The sequence below is a fragment of the Echeneis naucrates genome, chromosome 17 (assembly GCF_900963305.1).
Source record: "Echeneis naucrates chromosome 17, fEcheNa1.1, whole genome shotgun sequence".
Taxonomy (NCBI): domain Eukaryota; kingdom Metazoa; phylum Chordata; class Actinopteri; order Carangiformes; family Echeneidae; genus Echeneis; species Echeneis naucrates.
In genome coordinates this window covers 7,553,542-7,568,195 of record NC_042527.1, presented here as the reverse complement: position 1 = coordinate 7,568,195, position 14,654 = coordinate 7,553,542, and the positions used below count along the sequence as shown (strand labels likewise).

At 42.3% G+C, this 14,654-nt stretch overlaps 2 protein-coding genes across 4 annotated transcripts; one reads left to right on the top strand and one right to left on the bottom strand.

Annotated features, from left to right (window-relative positions):
* Nucleotides 1-1,018: 1,018 nt before the first annotated feature.
* LOC115057871 (sentrin-specific protease 5-like) lies at nucleotides 1,019-5,966 on the top strand. 3 transcript variants are annotated; one of them, XM_029525101.1, is made up of 10 exons: nucleotides 1,019-1,441; nucleotides 1,627-2,691; nucleotides 2,790-2,895; nucleotides 3,055-3,202; nucleotides 3,922-3,969; nucleotides 4,342-4,419; nucleotides 4,633-4,770; nucleotides 4,880-4,963; nucleotides 5,109-5,159; nucleotides 5,259-5,966. In XM_029525101.1, exons 2-10 carry the CDS (start codon nucleotides 1,890-1,892, stop codon nucleotides 5,373-5,375), a joined length of 1,572 nt encoding a protein of 523 aa, XP_029380961.1. In that variant the 5' UTR covers nucleotides 1,019-1,441; nucleotides 1,627-1,889; the 3' UTR covers nucleotides 5,376-5,966. The 3 variants fall into 3 exon arrangements, with proteins under 3 accessions (XP_029380961.1, XP_029380960.1, XP_029380959.1); XM_029525100.1 differs by having other exon boundaries at nucleotides 1,568-2,691; XM_029525099.1 differs by having other exon boundaries at nucleotides 1,019-2,691.
* An 851-nt stretch (nucleotides 5,967-6,817) lies between these two features.
* LOC115057566 (protein crumbs homolog 1-like) lies at nucleotides 6,818-14,326 on the bottom strand. Its single transcript, XM_029524720.1, has 8 exons — nucleotides 14,284-14,326; nucleotides 12,188-13,159; nucleotides 10,358-10,908; nucleotides 10,069-10,234; nucleotides 8,125-9,037; nucleotides 7,978-8,019; nucleotides 7,743-7,865; nucleotides 6,818-7,070 (listed from the first exon to the last, which is right to left on the bottom strand). The coding sequence occupies exons 1-8, from the start codon at nucleotides 14,324-14,326 to the stop codon at nucleotides 6,818-6,820; spliced, it is 3,063 nt and encodes a 1,020-aa protein (XP_029380580.1).
* Between the last annotated feature and the right edge of the window lie 328 nt (nucleotides 14,327-14,654).

The window sequence follows — 14,654 nt, the reverse complement described above, 5'->3', positions numbered from 1 at the left end:
AAACATTTAATTTTGTAGCTGTCCCTAGATTTGGTGGGAATGTTGCCTGAATTAAATATTAAACAAACTTGTGAAGATACCCAAGTTCAAACACACATATTGGGTAACGAGCTGTCGCAATCCACAGAGGTCAATGAGACTCGTCATCCAAAGAGCAGGGCCCCACTCAGCAGGGGTCCAATGCCTTGCTCAATAACAGTTCTCCAGAAAGGATGTTTGCCAACAGGGGGGTGCAGTTGAGGGACATTACTTCCGCCCACATATTTGCTCTTTTTTAGACCCTCTGCACAATAGAACAATGTCATTTAAGGTCATGACCAGGCTAAAGACAGCGACAATAATGAGTGGATTGCAAGTAAGCTTCTCATACAGATGTCAGCGATTAAACAAACACATAAACACATAGGACCCTTGTGCCATAATTTATTTTTTATTTTTTTGCCTTATCCTTTTAGTTACCTTTTCAATACCTTTTTGACATGTTAGCACTATTCAAATCCCCTTTTGACTAGTTGATGAGTTTTAGAGAGGCAGAAAGGCAGAAATACTGAGACGCCTACAGTGTCACTGCACGTTTCACCCCACATGTCCTGGTTTTTAGTGAGCTATTAGAAAGCCTCCAGACACATTTCCTCCGTGGACTAGTGGCTGCTTTGCTGTACTCCACATTAATGTTAGAGCAGTGATAGGATGCCTACTAATTTAGGCTTAAAAACAAAAAAGACAATAAACCAAGACCAAAGGTCAGCTCTAAATGGGCGTGTAAAAAAAAAAAAAAAAAAAAAAAGAAGCGACAATTTCTGAGTTTCAGAAACGTTTTTCAGGCCTTAAATTATCGATGACCTCTTTCTGTGATGATTGAATCGTGCTTGATATCCTCTCTGATATCCCCTTTCTCATCATTATTAACGCTGCTCTTGTTATTACTGTTCCTGTTGCTGCTGAACCGACGCGTCGCTCTTTGTAAAATCCGATAGGCCGTCGCTCGGGTGACGTGTTTCACGTGCGACGGGGCTGTGTACATGCTGATGGTGCTGCTTCTCTGCAAGAGAAACCAAACACCGGGCCGACCATAAAGGATTCAGTGATATCAGCTGCAGGCTCACATGGACGGCCTCCACCAGACGGGAGCCGGCTCCGCTGCAAGGCTTCGCTGAGGCGGAGAATGCCGGAGCGCCGAGCTGTGTGTGCCTCCTCCCGGTTGTTGTGTTAGCCTGTTTGGCCCGGGAGGCTTTGGTTGGACACACGTGCCGTGAAGACGCCAAGCCATGCAGGCGAAAGCCGTGGGCCCTCTCTGGCTGCAACAACCCAGGTTTTAGTCACAGTTTGGTAACTTATTCCTGAAGTCAGATCAGCAGGACTGTTTCTGTGACCATCCTTTGCTTTCAGAGAAGCACCTGTTCCTATTGATACTCCTGCACAGTTCCCAGCTTCTTGGCAGGTATGTTGTTCCAGCATTTCGGATAACGCGCCACAGCCATCCCGTGGATTTAGTGGAGCTAGGTCCAATCAGAACATCCTGAGCACCTAAAACTAACACAGTATTGTATGTCTTGGTTTCCAGCAGCTGCCAAATAAATGTAATTCAGCAGAGGGCAACAACACGTACGTTCTGTATTGTTGCAGATGCAGCACATGACTTGCCCTCAGCACAATAAAGTACAAAGTCAGCTAATTGGACTATCGAGGGAAAGTTACACCGAAAACAGTGAGTAAAGACAGTTCACCATGGCCTGGAGAATGAGTAGCTGCCTTGCACAAAGACAAAATAAAATGAAGATTTGGCGCTGTTAGATTTGAGTTTTCTGAGTCATAGCTACCCCTTCCTGCTGCCGTTAGGATACCCACAACTCCATGTTCTTATGTGACCCTCCACCAGTCTCCCCCAGATGCACCGAACGCAGGGCTACTGCAGCAGAGCAAAGTTCTTTCAGAGGAAGAAGGGGTTCATGTCTTCAGTCAAGGGAGTTTCTCATCTTTCCAGGCGCGCCAAGAGACGCTGGTATTTTAAATTGCAACTTTGGATGTGGAGGAAGCGAAGAGAAAAGTATCATTTTGGAATATTCCGAAATAAGAAGAGAATGTGCAAGACAAGCTCCGGATCCGACTCCTGTCTCAATTTAAAGGAACAATCTCAGAAAAATAAGAGGAAAGTCCATACGCACCCCACAACAAGCTCTGGAAATCTGCAAGCCAGAACTACAGCTGTTGTGTCTTCGTTTGGGTGTGACGCTGAAGTGTCAAAAGCCACATTTAGAGGACAGGATTGCTTGCAGAGGCCACGTGAATCTGTCAGTCTGTCGGAGACTGTCATTGCCCCTGGCTCCTTACACAAGCAGGTAATAAACACTAACATTGCTGCAGCTCCCGCCATGCAATCGGCTCTCTCTCAAAGAACAGAAACCTCAAGGAAGTTTTGTGAAAATGCAGAATCTTCAAAATGCTCTTGTACTGTCAAACCCGCGCTGAGCGCAGAAGGCAGCGTGGCAAATTGTAGGATTTGCCCCTTTAAGGCACAGAGGACAATGATATCTCCCCAAACCTCTGGGGTCGACTGCCCAGCAGGTCAACTCCTTCCCGTCGCTCCAGGGCAGGGCCCGGCTCCAGTCCGAGACACTGATCCAAGACTGAAAAGTAAAAAGTCTTATCAAGCTGATGTTAACCTTAAAACGCTGACTAAGGACATCCACGGTAGATGTTTTTTAACTTCTCCCATTCCCACACTGGTTTGATATTTTCTGGTTTTCAGAGCCATTTCAGGTGACAATATTACCATGTCTTTTCTCTAGAGTTCCTTGATGGCTTTTACAGAATATATGGAAGTTTCATCCCTCTACAACAGAGCGATGTGTTGAGACACCTGAAGAGGACGTTCAACAGTGATTTCAGTGACAGGTAAATCTTTGTCAAATCTTGATTTGTGCTGAATCCTGATTGTCATGATTAAAACTTGTTCTTGGTTAGTTGGTAATGTTTTCAAGCTTATGTGCTGTCAGAGGAGAAAAAACTTTGCTTTAATGCTTCACCATTTGTTATGTTTTCTTAACTCTGCAGGAAAAATGTCATCTTCTCAGAGGTTGACAAATATAGAACTACGTTTGTCCAGAAACCTGTTCCCTCCTTCCAGGTGGTCTACAAGAAACACACATTGACACTGGACGATTTGTTGACACTCGCAGATCAGAACTGGCTTAATGATCAGGTTATAATTGAATTTTGAATGCTTGAGTTTCAGCAGTAAATTAAATTGATTTTAGATTCAGTCTGGACAGAGACTGAATCCAGTTTAATTAATTTTCCTTTACCATGGTAGACAGGCCAACTCTTCTTTCTGCCATAATTTTTTTTTTTTGCCTTATCCTTTTAGTTACCTTTTCAATACCTTTTTGACATGACAGCACTATTCAAATCCCCTTTTGACTACTTGATGAGTTTTAGAGAGGCAGAAAGGCAGAAATACTGAGACGCCTACAGTGTCACTGCACGTTTCACCCCACATGTCCTGGTTTTTAGTGAGCTATTAGAAAGCCTCCAGACACATTTCCTCCGTGGACTAGTGGCTGCTTTGCTGTACTCCACATTAATGTTAGAGCAGTGATAGGATGCCTACTAATTTAGGCTTAAAAACAAAAAAGACAATAAACCAAGACCAAAGGTCAGCTCTAAATGGGCGTGTAAAAAAAAAAAAAAAAAAAAAAAAAAAAAAAAGAAGCGACAATTTCTGAGTTTCAGAAACTTGAATGTTTTTCAGGCCTTAAATTATCGATGACCTCTTTCTGTGATGATTGAATCGTGCTTGATATCCTCTGGTGGGGCAGAAGAAGCCCCACCAAATGTGTACTTGCTTTAGGGGTTGTATTTACTTTTATTTTACCTGGGAGCAGCCACACCGTCATGTAAATATTTTTGTTCCTGCTTTAGATCATGAACATGTATGGAGAACTGATTGTGGAATCTTCCAGTCACAAGGTAATCATTTGATATGTCAATAGTTTAAGAAGCTTAAATGGCCGCATTTCAACATTTTTGGGAAATAGGTTTATTTGCTGACTGAAAGTTAGATCAGATAACTGATGTCTCAAGGAGGGGACCATTACATTGCCGTGCAATGCTTTTCTGAAAATGTTGTTGCGTTATTTTAGTTAATCTGTTGAACTTGAACTCTCATCCAACTTATATTTAAAGACATGTAAAACAATGATAGTTGGGCTTTTCTGGCTTTGTGTGTCATAAACTATCTTAAATAGGATTTGAGGAAACATGTTTTCTGATCATGTACAGACTTGATCTTTTTGTTTTATTCTAGCACTTTGTCTCCTTCTGTCTCCTGTCCACTGCCAGGTCCACTTCCTTAACAGCTTTTTCCACCGGCAGCTTATGACTAAAGGATATGATGGCGTGAAGAGATGGACAAAACAGGTCTGTCTAAGATGGACCTGTTGTGAAAATGTTATTAGTTTGGAATGTTTTTATGTTTGCTTGAACTTAGGAAAGGCTTTAGGGAGAGAAATGAAAGAATAAATTAACTTTTAAGTCTTCATCATCAACTTATCATAAGATGAATGTAAGATTGACACTAAGAAAGAGCAAAGACAGAGAGTGAGTCGTTTTAACTGCATCTCTTTTTCACAGGTGGATTTATTCTCTAAGAGTCTGCTGCTGGTGCCCATCCACCTGGAAGTTCATTGGTGTCTTGTGACTGCTGACCTCGTCAAAAAGAAGATCTGTCTTTATGACTCTCAAGGGAATGCCCTCCAGAAAGTTGCAAGGGTAATAACAAATTAATGTGCTTTTTTGCTACTCTAATAACATGCACACACACACATGTTTCAGCTACTTCATATTTTATATTTTCTTCATGTTTAAAAAAAAAATATAGAACATCCTGAAATACTTGATGACAGAAGCAAAGGAAAAGCAGCACACAGATTTTGAGAACGGTTGGGCAGTGTCATTTGATGAGGTATGTGGATGTTGATGTTTTATTCTGAGATAATGAGAGCCAGTTTTAAGAGGCCCAGTACAGGTTGGAGGCGCCACCTGCTGAAAACTTACCTAGATGCAAACTCAACTACATCATGTCTTGTCTTCTCTGCTGTCCTACACAGAAAATCCCCCAACAGAGTAATGAAAATGACTGTGGAGTTTTTGTGTTGGAGGTAACCTGTTCTACCTGCTTAGTATTAAATGCAGTCATCAATGCAATCAGCCCTTTTTTGGCATCATAACATATTTAATTTGTTTCCTCTCTTTTTCAGTATTGTAGATGCCTTGCACTTGCAAAACCTTTTCAGTTTTCACAGGAGGATATACCAAAGATACGCAAGAGGATCTATAAAGAGCTCTGTGACTGTAAGCTCCATGAGGAGAGCTGACGAGCATCTTTAGCTTGTATGTATGTAGGTATTCCTCATTATATGTGCTCAGCAGCCCATGCTCTCTGTGCACTCTGTGTCACACCTTCACAGTCTTTAAGTACTGTGAAGTCACACCGATGACCCCAGCAGGAGAGAATCTTTTTTGTATTTGGTGCATTGTTCATGCTAAACCATAACCGTGGTACAATTGCTATTTATTGAATTGTATTTGTATGATGAGTATTTAATCAGACATGTGATTTAATAGGAGAAAACATCTTGTTCTTGGAGTTAACATATCAGCAGTGCACCAACAGAGCCTTATCTAACCGCGTGCCTGTGTGGGAAATGGAGCTAATCTGTCGTGGTACGTGTTTGTATTATAGTATATGTACACATTACTTGCACTTTTTCAAAGTCTAATCTTGCCTTGTTGAGTTGCAGTAATTGATAATTTACATCCCTTGGTGAGTAGGAAGTAGGTGTATTTTGTTTTGTATTTGACTTTTTTGAAAGTTGTTGAGGTGGAATCGGTGTCCAGTTCTTTAATTTTGTTTGTCGTGTAATAGAACTGTGATAATGAGTTTTCAATAAACGATGCGTGTGTTTCAAAAAGTAGAATTTATTTTTCATCTTTCACATCAGGTGCTGTATAGTGCATGCACAATGTTCTTGGTTCATTTATTTCGGTAGATATAGACATATAAATGCACAACATCTTAGGTATAGATGGTAATTTTATTATCCCAGTAGGTTGTAATTGTATGTGACTGTGTCCCTGGAGAGTCTCAAAATATACAGTAAACTAGGAAAAACTGAGAAAAAGTGGAAATTTTAAGGCACAGAAAAACTAATGTGTGATTTTCAGTATGAGAACCAGATGAAATGCATCAATGTACCCTAATAAACATGCTACAATAGGTAGCAGTCATCAACAAATCTGTTCACAACAGACACATTTCAATTACAGACCTTTTCAGTACACAAGATATAATGGAATACATTTTCACACAATGTATATTTATTGCAACAATTCCCTTTTTCTTCTGGCCTTATGAGCTCTCCTTGTGATATCTGTTTTTGGAGCTGAGATGAGAAAAACTCACAGTTTTAACTTAATGTTAAAAGCAGCAACATGTCCCTCAGGGGAAAAAAAAAAAGTGTAGCCTCACGGTTCCTGTGACTATCGTCCAGTGAACTCTAAGAGGCAGCAAGTTTGATGTAATGAACTCACAAGAGGCTACAAAAGACTACTTAAACTGTTGATACATTTTCTCATTGAGCTAATTGCACATACATACATGCTGTTTCTCTCCTCTCTTTTGTATAAAAAATAATAGACAGGCTTTAGTGCTGTGTCCAAATGTATGATGACACAGTACATGATTACATGACATTTACCTAAATTAGTGCTCTCTCGACCAACTGTCACATTTGGATATAATAGACGAAGTGGGGCCCTAATCATTGACGTGGAACCCCCACTCAATTTCTGGCTCATCATCAAGGCGGATCACAAGGTAGGACACCAACTGGAAGACATTCTGCCACAGGCCCAAGAAAAGATACAAATAGAAGTCACTGACATCTCTTTGGCAGTGTATCCCTGAGTAATTCATGTCACACACACACTCGAAACTATTCACGTAGTTGACGCAGAAGCCTCCGTTCATACACGGGTTTGATGCACACTCATCCACATCCTTTTCACACCTGGAAGGAGGAATAAGGAGCGTGTTATGGACCAAAACAATAAAAAACATGATATAATAAACCATGTGCAAAAAATGGCTACTTTAGATCCGTCATTTGTTTTTGGGCCACATTGGGGCAGCAGAAACCTGCTAATAGCATTATCACCCTATTTGCAAATTTGTTAGCAAACTGGCTCATTTGCACATCTAGCAGACACTAAGCAAAGACGTGTTCTGTTCACCTGACTAATGATCCCTTTTCAACTCTGGTTTTTGACTCTTCCAACTCCCGAGGGAAATGTTTCCTTCTGTGAACTACTCCTTTATGATCACCAGCTAGCTGTAACTAGTTGGTGATATTAAACGTTGTCTGTCTTTGCAGTTTGGTGATGGTCTAAAAGCAGCTCCTTACTCTGTCTACACGGAGACTCAAATAGTGAAGTGAGACAAACCCAACAAGTTATCGATAGCTCAATTGATAGAAACAAGCCGAAAGACACTTAAATGTGCAATTAAACAGAAGGAAACTTCAATCTACAAACCTGAACAATTTTTTTTGTGCCTTTATTTCTTTCTGTTTTTTCTATTCCAACAGGACCTTACATTACTCATAAGAGTTAGATCTCAAGTGGCCCCCTTAGATCCTGACCCTCAGTGTAAAGAGGATAAAATATTATTATACATGTCCTACCACTGTCCCGTGAAACCAGGCAGACAGTAACAGGCATTGTCTGCTTTGGAGCAGTTCCCTCCATTAAAGCAATTGTATTTCCATCTTGTACCCATGCATGTAGATACAGGCAGCTGAGGAAGTCTACATATACAAAAGAAAGGAAACACAAGAAAGAAATGTCAATTCCCCTCAGTTTGGCACTAACTGAGCTGATAATTGGAATGTGCTTATTGTTTAGTGAAGATGCACTTACGGATTTATCTCAATGTACCATGGGAGTTCAGGAATTTTCTCACTGTAAGAGACACAATTAGTAAAAATAAGTGCTTGTTAAGGTATTGTGTGTGCAACTTAAATGTCTGTGTTGGTAAGATATTGATGAAGTGAAGTGCAAACTCACTCGCAGTATTGGCCTGTCAGATTTTGAGGGCAGAGGCAGGTATAGCTCTGGAAGCCTTTGAGGCACGTGGCCTCGTTGCTGCAATTGTTGTTTTCACACATATCGACCTCTACCTCACACTGTTCACCCCGGTGCCCCAGCTCACACACACACTTGAACCCTCCAGGTAGGTCGGTGCAGTTGCCGTGGATGCAGGGGCTGGAGGCGCACGTGTCTGCTGAATCTTGACACAGCGGCCCAGTCCACTCTGAGGGACACGAGCAGCGATGCAGGTCAAAAAGGTCCTCGCACACGCCCCGGTTCTGACAAGGGTTTGGTGCACACACGCTGGTTCCCCAGCAGCCGAATTGCAGTGCTGAGTTGTCATTCATTCTAACAAACTGCTCTTCCTGAGGTCTCAGGAGGTTCAGGTCCATGTCCAAGTGAAAAGGGAGGAGAAGGCCTCCAATCTCCACTGAACCCAGACAGCCAGACAGCTTCCTTCCAGCATCCTGGCTAACTCCCCCCAGGAGAATTTCTGCTCCCTCCCTCAGGAAGTTCAGGTCCCCTGCAGCTGATTTGCTAGGCTCTTGGTTGTTTCCATCCACAGCCATAATCCACCTGGAGGTTGGAAATGTCTCATTCACCATACTGAGCTCCACAGTATGCCACTCTCCGTCACTGATTGGACCCTGGCTTTCAACTGTCATCTTGAGGGAATCCTTGTCATTCCCAGCCTGGACCTCCATGACCACATGTGAGTTCTGGAGGAAGATGGTGAGGTAGTCTGAGTCTTTTTGTGCATGCAGCAACGTCGCAGTGGACTGCCTTGTGCGGAGGCTGAGGAATACACTGCTGAGGTTGCGTCTAATCTTTCCATTGCTCTGGTAGCGCAATACGCTGCCTTCAACTCGAAATGTCACATTAGACAAACCTGAACGGAAGAAACGGAAGAACCTTCATGAAATGGTGTGAAATATTGGCATTTAGTGTAGAATTTATTTTTTTATTTTTGTAATTTCTCATCGTTTCCCAAGTACCCACCGTTCCTGCTGTAATTGCATAACATGACTCTGTCTGGAAACCTGTTTACAAATCACAGTTTCACCCAATCACAGCTAAAGTAAAACACTGACTTCAGTTAAGCCAGGTGGTTAAAACACTCAACAAGGGCAAAACATATTCGGGGGTAGAGAACTAAAGTTAAGGTTTAATCAGCATTGTTGTCTCAGTCAAACCCTGGCCACTTCTGATGAAAAAGTGACTCGGTTAAATGACTTTTTTTGAAAATGCCCTAAACATTTGATAGAAATGTAAACCATATAGATTTTCAGGGTCTTTAAACTGTAGCTAATTTTTGGTCTGCTGCTTGTGGTGTAAACTGCACAACAGACAGAACAGACTGTGTGCTAAATACAAACAATGCGACCTGCTGGAATAGCTTGCTCTGGCTGCCACTCTGGATCAGCTGCCTTCCTCCTTTTCTCTTTGTGAACATGTGACATCGCCAGGAAGGCTTGTCATCAGAAGTGTCCACAGGCATGTGGCAACAGACCTAATCTGACCAGGGATTACCGTGTCTTAGAGGAATCCTATGTTGGATCCTTGCCTCAACTCTGTTCCACTCTCTAATCAGTCGCACTGTAATTAATCAGTGCCTGCAGCAGTGATGGCCCCCAGTGAGGGGATCTTTATATCTACTGAAGGGACTGCAGTGTGCATGTAGTCCCTCCAGTGGACCAGCTCAGAAATAGGCAGATAAAATGAAGGCATGCTAATTAGTTGTGGAGCTTTTTTCTTGGCAACCTTTTTATAGGTCATTAAACTGTACACAATATAATATTTATAGGATAAAGCCTCTTCCTTGGCCAGTTTTAGAAATTATATGAACATTCTTTAGCCATACATTTGTTCTTTCTGAAACAGGAATAATGCAAAAACAGTCCCTGGTTTCAGGATGCTTACAGTCAAAGCCCTGAGCGCGGGGTTGACAAATAGCACTGGACGGGCAGGGAGACAGCTCACACCATTTAACCTCCTCGCAGCGCTGCCCTGCAGTGTTGGGGGGGCAGTTACAGATGAAGTTATCCCACATGGAGTAACACACACCCCCGTTGAGACAGGGGTTGACCTAAACAAGAGAAAACTGTTAATGTCAATCAAACAATACCCCCTGTGAGTTCAGGTGCAAATAATGAGTGAAAATGTCTGACTCATGTGAGTTAAGTCAGTGAACATGATGGTGTTGACGCACAGCACAGGCATCGTCACTGCTGCAGCCTTTGGAAACATTGAGAAGCTGCTCCAGTTTGTGCGATACCACTGAAGTTGCGATGGGATAGAACTGCAGCCGTTTGCTGTTGATCCTCAGATCCTGGATGCAGCCCTTAAAGTAGCCTCCAAATGATGCAGATGCCCTTAGATCTGGTAGCCCTCCAATGAAGACCAGATCGCCAGGATGCGCTCGGATGTGTCTGATGGGCATCGAGCCCTGGTCTTGAGCTGACTGGAGCAAGCGGGCGGCCATGGCTTCCAGCTTCACAGTCACTAGATGGAAATGGCCATCACTGACAACACCCCGACCAACAAGGGTCTCGAAGTTGTGAACTTGAACTTTGACCCTGCCTTCTTCCAGCCACAGGCGAAGGTACTGGCTGGTGCTGTTGGCTAGGATGAGGAGCAGGCCGTGGGACTGTCTGGTGCGAATGAACATGGATATTGTCATGGTATCACCTGGGTCATCATCCAGTGAGAAGATAGCGTAGCTCTCCACACCCTTGTTTCCAAACCTTGCAGTGATATATTCTGTGTAGGGGCATAGAACATCGAGAGAGAAGTTTTTAAATGAAACTAAACTTGATCATATGTAGATGTTAACAGAATAAATTGACAGTGTGCAAATACACTTATTTAACTTAATCAGAATTTGATGCAATGATTTATACCCCTCATATGTCATGTGTCTACTAATCGGCCTGCTAAGCTCAATTTAGCATACAGGCTGGAAAGGTTAAAAGTAAAATCTGCCCACCAGGAACGGAATGAACTCGTGAGCAGGTTATAGCACATGTATTTAATCTGTGCAAACAACAACTGACCATTTCAGAGGGAACATGTTGGCTATCTCTTGGCTTCTGCTGCTTCTCTGCGTTGAGAGGCAATCAAATTTGACTATCTCGAGGAATTTAAAGTCTTAGCAAGCTTTCCAGATGTGAACCTGAGGAAGGATTGCTTCAACAAGGCAACTGCTTACAGCCAAAAATGGTCTGGTACATAAGCTTCTCAGTGACAAAAGGAAATCGGTTTAGAATGATTTTGAACAATGGCGTTTAGTGCAGTGATGAGCGATCTTAAATACCAGCCCTGTTTCAGCCCTGTTTCCAGCCTGTTCATCGAAGATAACTGACTGCTGCCTGTGATTATTAATGGCGGTATATTGATCTTTTGTCATCTAACCATACACCCAAAAGTGAAAAAGTATATTTCCTAAAGTGTCAAAGGACCCAATTTCTTTAAGTGGTACCAACGCATCATATTTTTGTGAGATGAGGGCTCTTTTTAATCAAACATCAGAAGCTGCTAAAGATGCCAACCTGTGAAAAGGCTTCAGGGTCACGTGGGTCAATAAAGGCATTCCAGGTCAGCTCCTAAAACTCACGTTTTTTAAATCCTTGGCCCAGGTGTTGCTGAATGCCTCCTAATTGCATGACTGCGTGGCTGAACTCTGCGCTATTTCCACTGGCTCTCTAAGCTTCTTAAAAGTCAACTAACTTTTTATAGCTTGCCATTCTGAAATGAGGCTGAACTTCATTTGACCTGTGCCTGTTCTCACTTCTCAAAGCACAGCTTCCTGTAATTTTTCCAACAGCAATGCTATTTGTCAAGGGGAACATGCTGGGATCAATGGCGAATGCGCCACCTGAACTTTGTTTCTGTGTAGTACTGTTTTTTGATTTTTGTGTGCTTGTCACGTTTTCTTAGTTGAAAATGAAAGCAAAAATTGTGAAAATTGAAGTATCTTGATTTGAAATGTATTATTTAATTTAAATTTTAGATAGCTCACAGAGATGTGTGTGGCTCTTACCCTCTGCACAGTTGTTTCCCTCATATGGTCTGTGGCACTCACATATGTAGCTCTGCCAGCCCTGTCTCACGCAGCGCCCCCGGTTCTGACATGGGCTCGTGTCGCACTTGTCTTTGTCGCTGCATCCCACAGTGATATTTGCTTGGACAACTGAATCTTCTGCCATTACAAGAGGCAACACCAGATGTGAGTTGACAAACACATCTCTGAAGCAGCCGAGAAAAGCAGGAGGGTAGCCTGTTTCAACGTCTGCTCCGTCCAAACCCCAGCTCCCCCCGATTGCTCCAATGAATAGGGACTGACGAACTGTTTCGGGCTCAGGGAGGGCAGAGGCTCGGTTAAGCAGCTGGATCTCAGTGCTGGAATCTCTGGTGCAGTTTCCTTCGGTGCAGAGCAACCGGATGAAACTGACCATGCTGCCAAGTGATGCTTCTACTGTGTGCCACTTGTTATTGGTCAAATAGTCAGGGAGCTCTTGAACCAGTGTGCTGGAACCTTCACCTCTCAGTCTGCAGAGGCGGAGATGTCCATTCAGCAGCTCGATGCTAAGAAGTAGGTTGTCCACTCTGCGCTGCAGGAGGGTACCAACTGCTCTGTCTGTCTTGAAGCTGAATGTAACATGGAGAGGAGCCTCTGGGTCCTGAAGTTGTGTCTCTATGTACATGTAGCCCCTGGACTCAAAGGAGAAGTCTGTAGGGGTCTCACATCTTGAGCCTGTGAAGCCTGCAAAGCAGAGGCACGTGTAGGTGTGCTGATCATTTACAAGTAGAGGAGAGCATATTCCTCCAAGGTCACACTGGTTATTGTCACAGCCTGAAAGTGGGATTGCACAAGTCTTTCCACCATATAATTGCCCATTTTGGCTCTTTTGGGAGCAAAGGCATCTGAATCCTCCGTTGTGGCTTTCACATACACCACCATTTTGGCATGGCTGCTGTTCACAATCATTGATGACCTCACTGGACAAAGTGCCTGGAAAGATAATTGTGATACAATGTAAGTTTATAATATATATGAATTTACAAAGGAAACCTGACAAACAAGCACAAGTGAAAATAAATGAAAAACATAACTAACATAACTAACTAACTAACTAACATGACTAACTCACTCAAGATGCTTGAATCTAAAGAAGAAAATGTACCTAATGATCTTGAGAATATGAAGTGACTGCTAACTTGTGTATTATTACTTGTGCATTATGCCATGAGCACCTCAGACTCTATTTCCAAATATGACAACTATCATGAAAATTTTTATCTATTTATTATTACCCTTTTGACACAACTACTGGCTTTAAGATCAACCATTGAAAGTATTATTAATCTCAGATTACAACATTTATATTATATCCAAAGTTTACCTGTATAAAGCAAGCAAAACATCCACACACGCATGCCGTAGCTTGACATTGTCTGCAACATGTCCTCCAAATTAAAAGAAGTTTGGCAATGCTTTCATTTTAAGTCAAAATACTAATGTGTCCTGTTCCATCTTCCACTCTGCTCTTCAGTGCATGTGTGTGTCACTGAAATTCTTACAGTGCTGTGAGCCAGATAGGAGGGATTAGACTAATGCACTTACAATGTCTTACACATATCATGTCTTTGTGAAGGGAGGGGTTCATCCATGAGGCTAATTTGAGCAATTCCAACCCCCATTCAGAACAAGTGAAGCTTGCCTGATGATAACTACAAGACGAGAGTGTTATGGAACCGACAGCAAGCCTCATCAGAGCACAGGAACATACCATAATTCAGAAGTTTACTGCATCTTCAGTTTTCTTTGGAGGAACATGTAACGAAAATTCAACCACATACACAGTCTGAAACATGTGCATAAAAACAAATACATGTACGCATGTGTGCATACACGTGTAGCCTACAACAGGATCTGTCCTCTGCTGAGTACTGTTTGAGCTCACCAATGGGTTGGACAGAGGCCCATTCCTGGAAGTAACCTCAGGTCAGTGGTTCTAATCTCAGAAGCATTTACACATCACAAGCTATTTCTCTGAAGAGCAGGGTGTGAGCAGTGTGCTCATAAGTGATAGTAATAACCTTACTGTCTTTTTTTAATGTTATGTCTGGTGTTACCATTGGCACCCACAGTGAGGTACAGCCCATAATTTGTATCCATTGCCCAATATGTAAAATAGAATAATATGCAATACACAATAACATTGTGCAGCAGGTTTATCATCAGGTTAGAACATAGTTTATTTGAATTTGGACATATGCAGCAACCCTAAATACACTGTAGATGGTGTATTTGCACACAGTTAAACTGATAGATTGAGTGATTGACTGTGTTACACTTTGAATAAAATAAAAGGCAAACAGGGAAAGGAGGATAGAAACCACCATTCTCACAAGTTACTTTAGAAATATTGTTTATCACTATCGCCAAAATCTGTTTGATTAAGTTGATACATTAGTCAAGCATGAAGATTTAGTTGCTTCATATC

Coding starts and splice junctions, on each gene's coding strand:
- LOC115057871 (XM_029525101.1), top strand. CDS start 1,890: ATGCACCGAACGCAGGGCTACTGCAGCAGAGCAAAGTTCTTTCAGAGG. Junction 2,692..2,789: donor GCTGACTAAGGACATCCACG/GTAGATGTTTTT, acceptor TCTTTTCTCTAG/AGTTCCTTGATGGCTTTTAC. Junction 3,970..4,341: donor TGGAATCTTCCAGTCACAAG/GTAATCATTTGA, acceptor GTCCACTGCCAG/GTCCACTTCCTTAACAGCTT.
- LOC115057566 (XM_029524720.1), bottom strand. CDS start 14,326: ATGGATACAAATTATGGGCTGTACCTCACTGTGGGTGCCAATG. Junction 10,909..12,187: donor GGGAAACAACTGTGCAGAGG/GTAAGAGCCACA, acceptor GCCCCTACACAG/AATATATCACTGCAAGGTTT. Junction 7,071..7,742: donor CCTGGTTTCACGGGACAGTG/GTAGGACATGTA, acceptor TCCTCCTTCCAG/GTGTGAAAAGGATGTGGATG.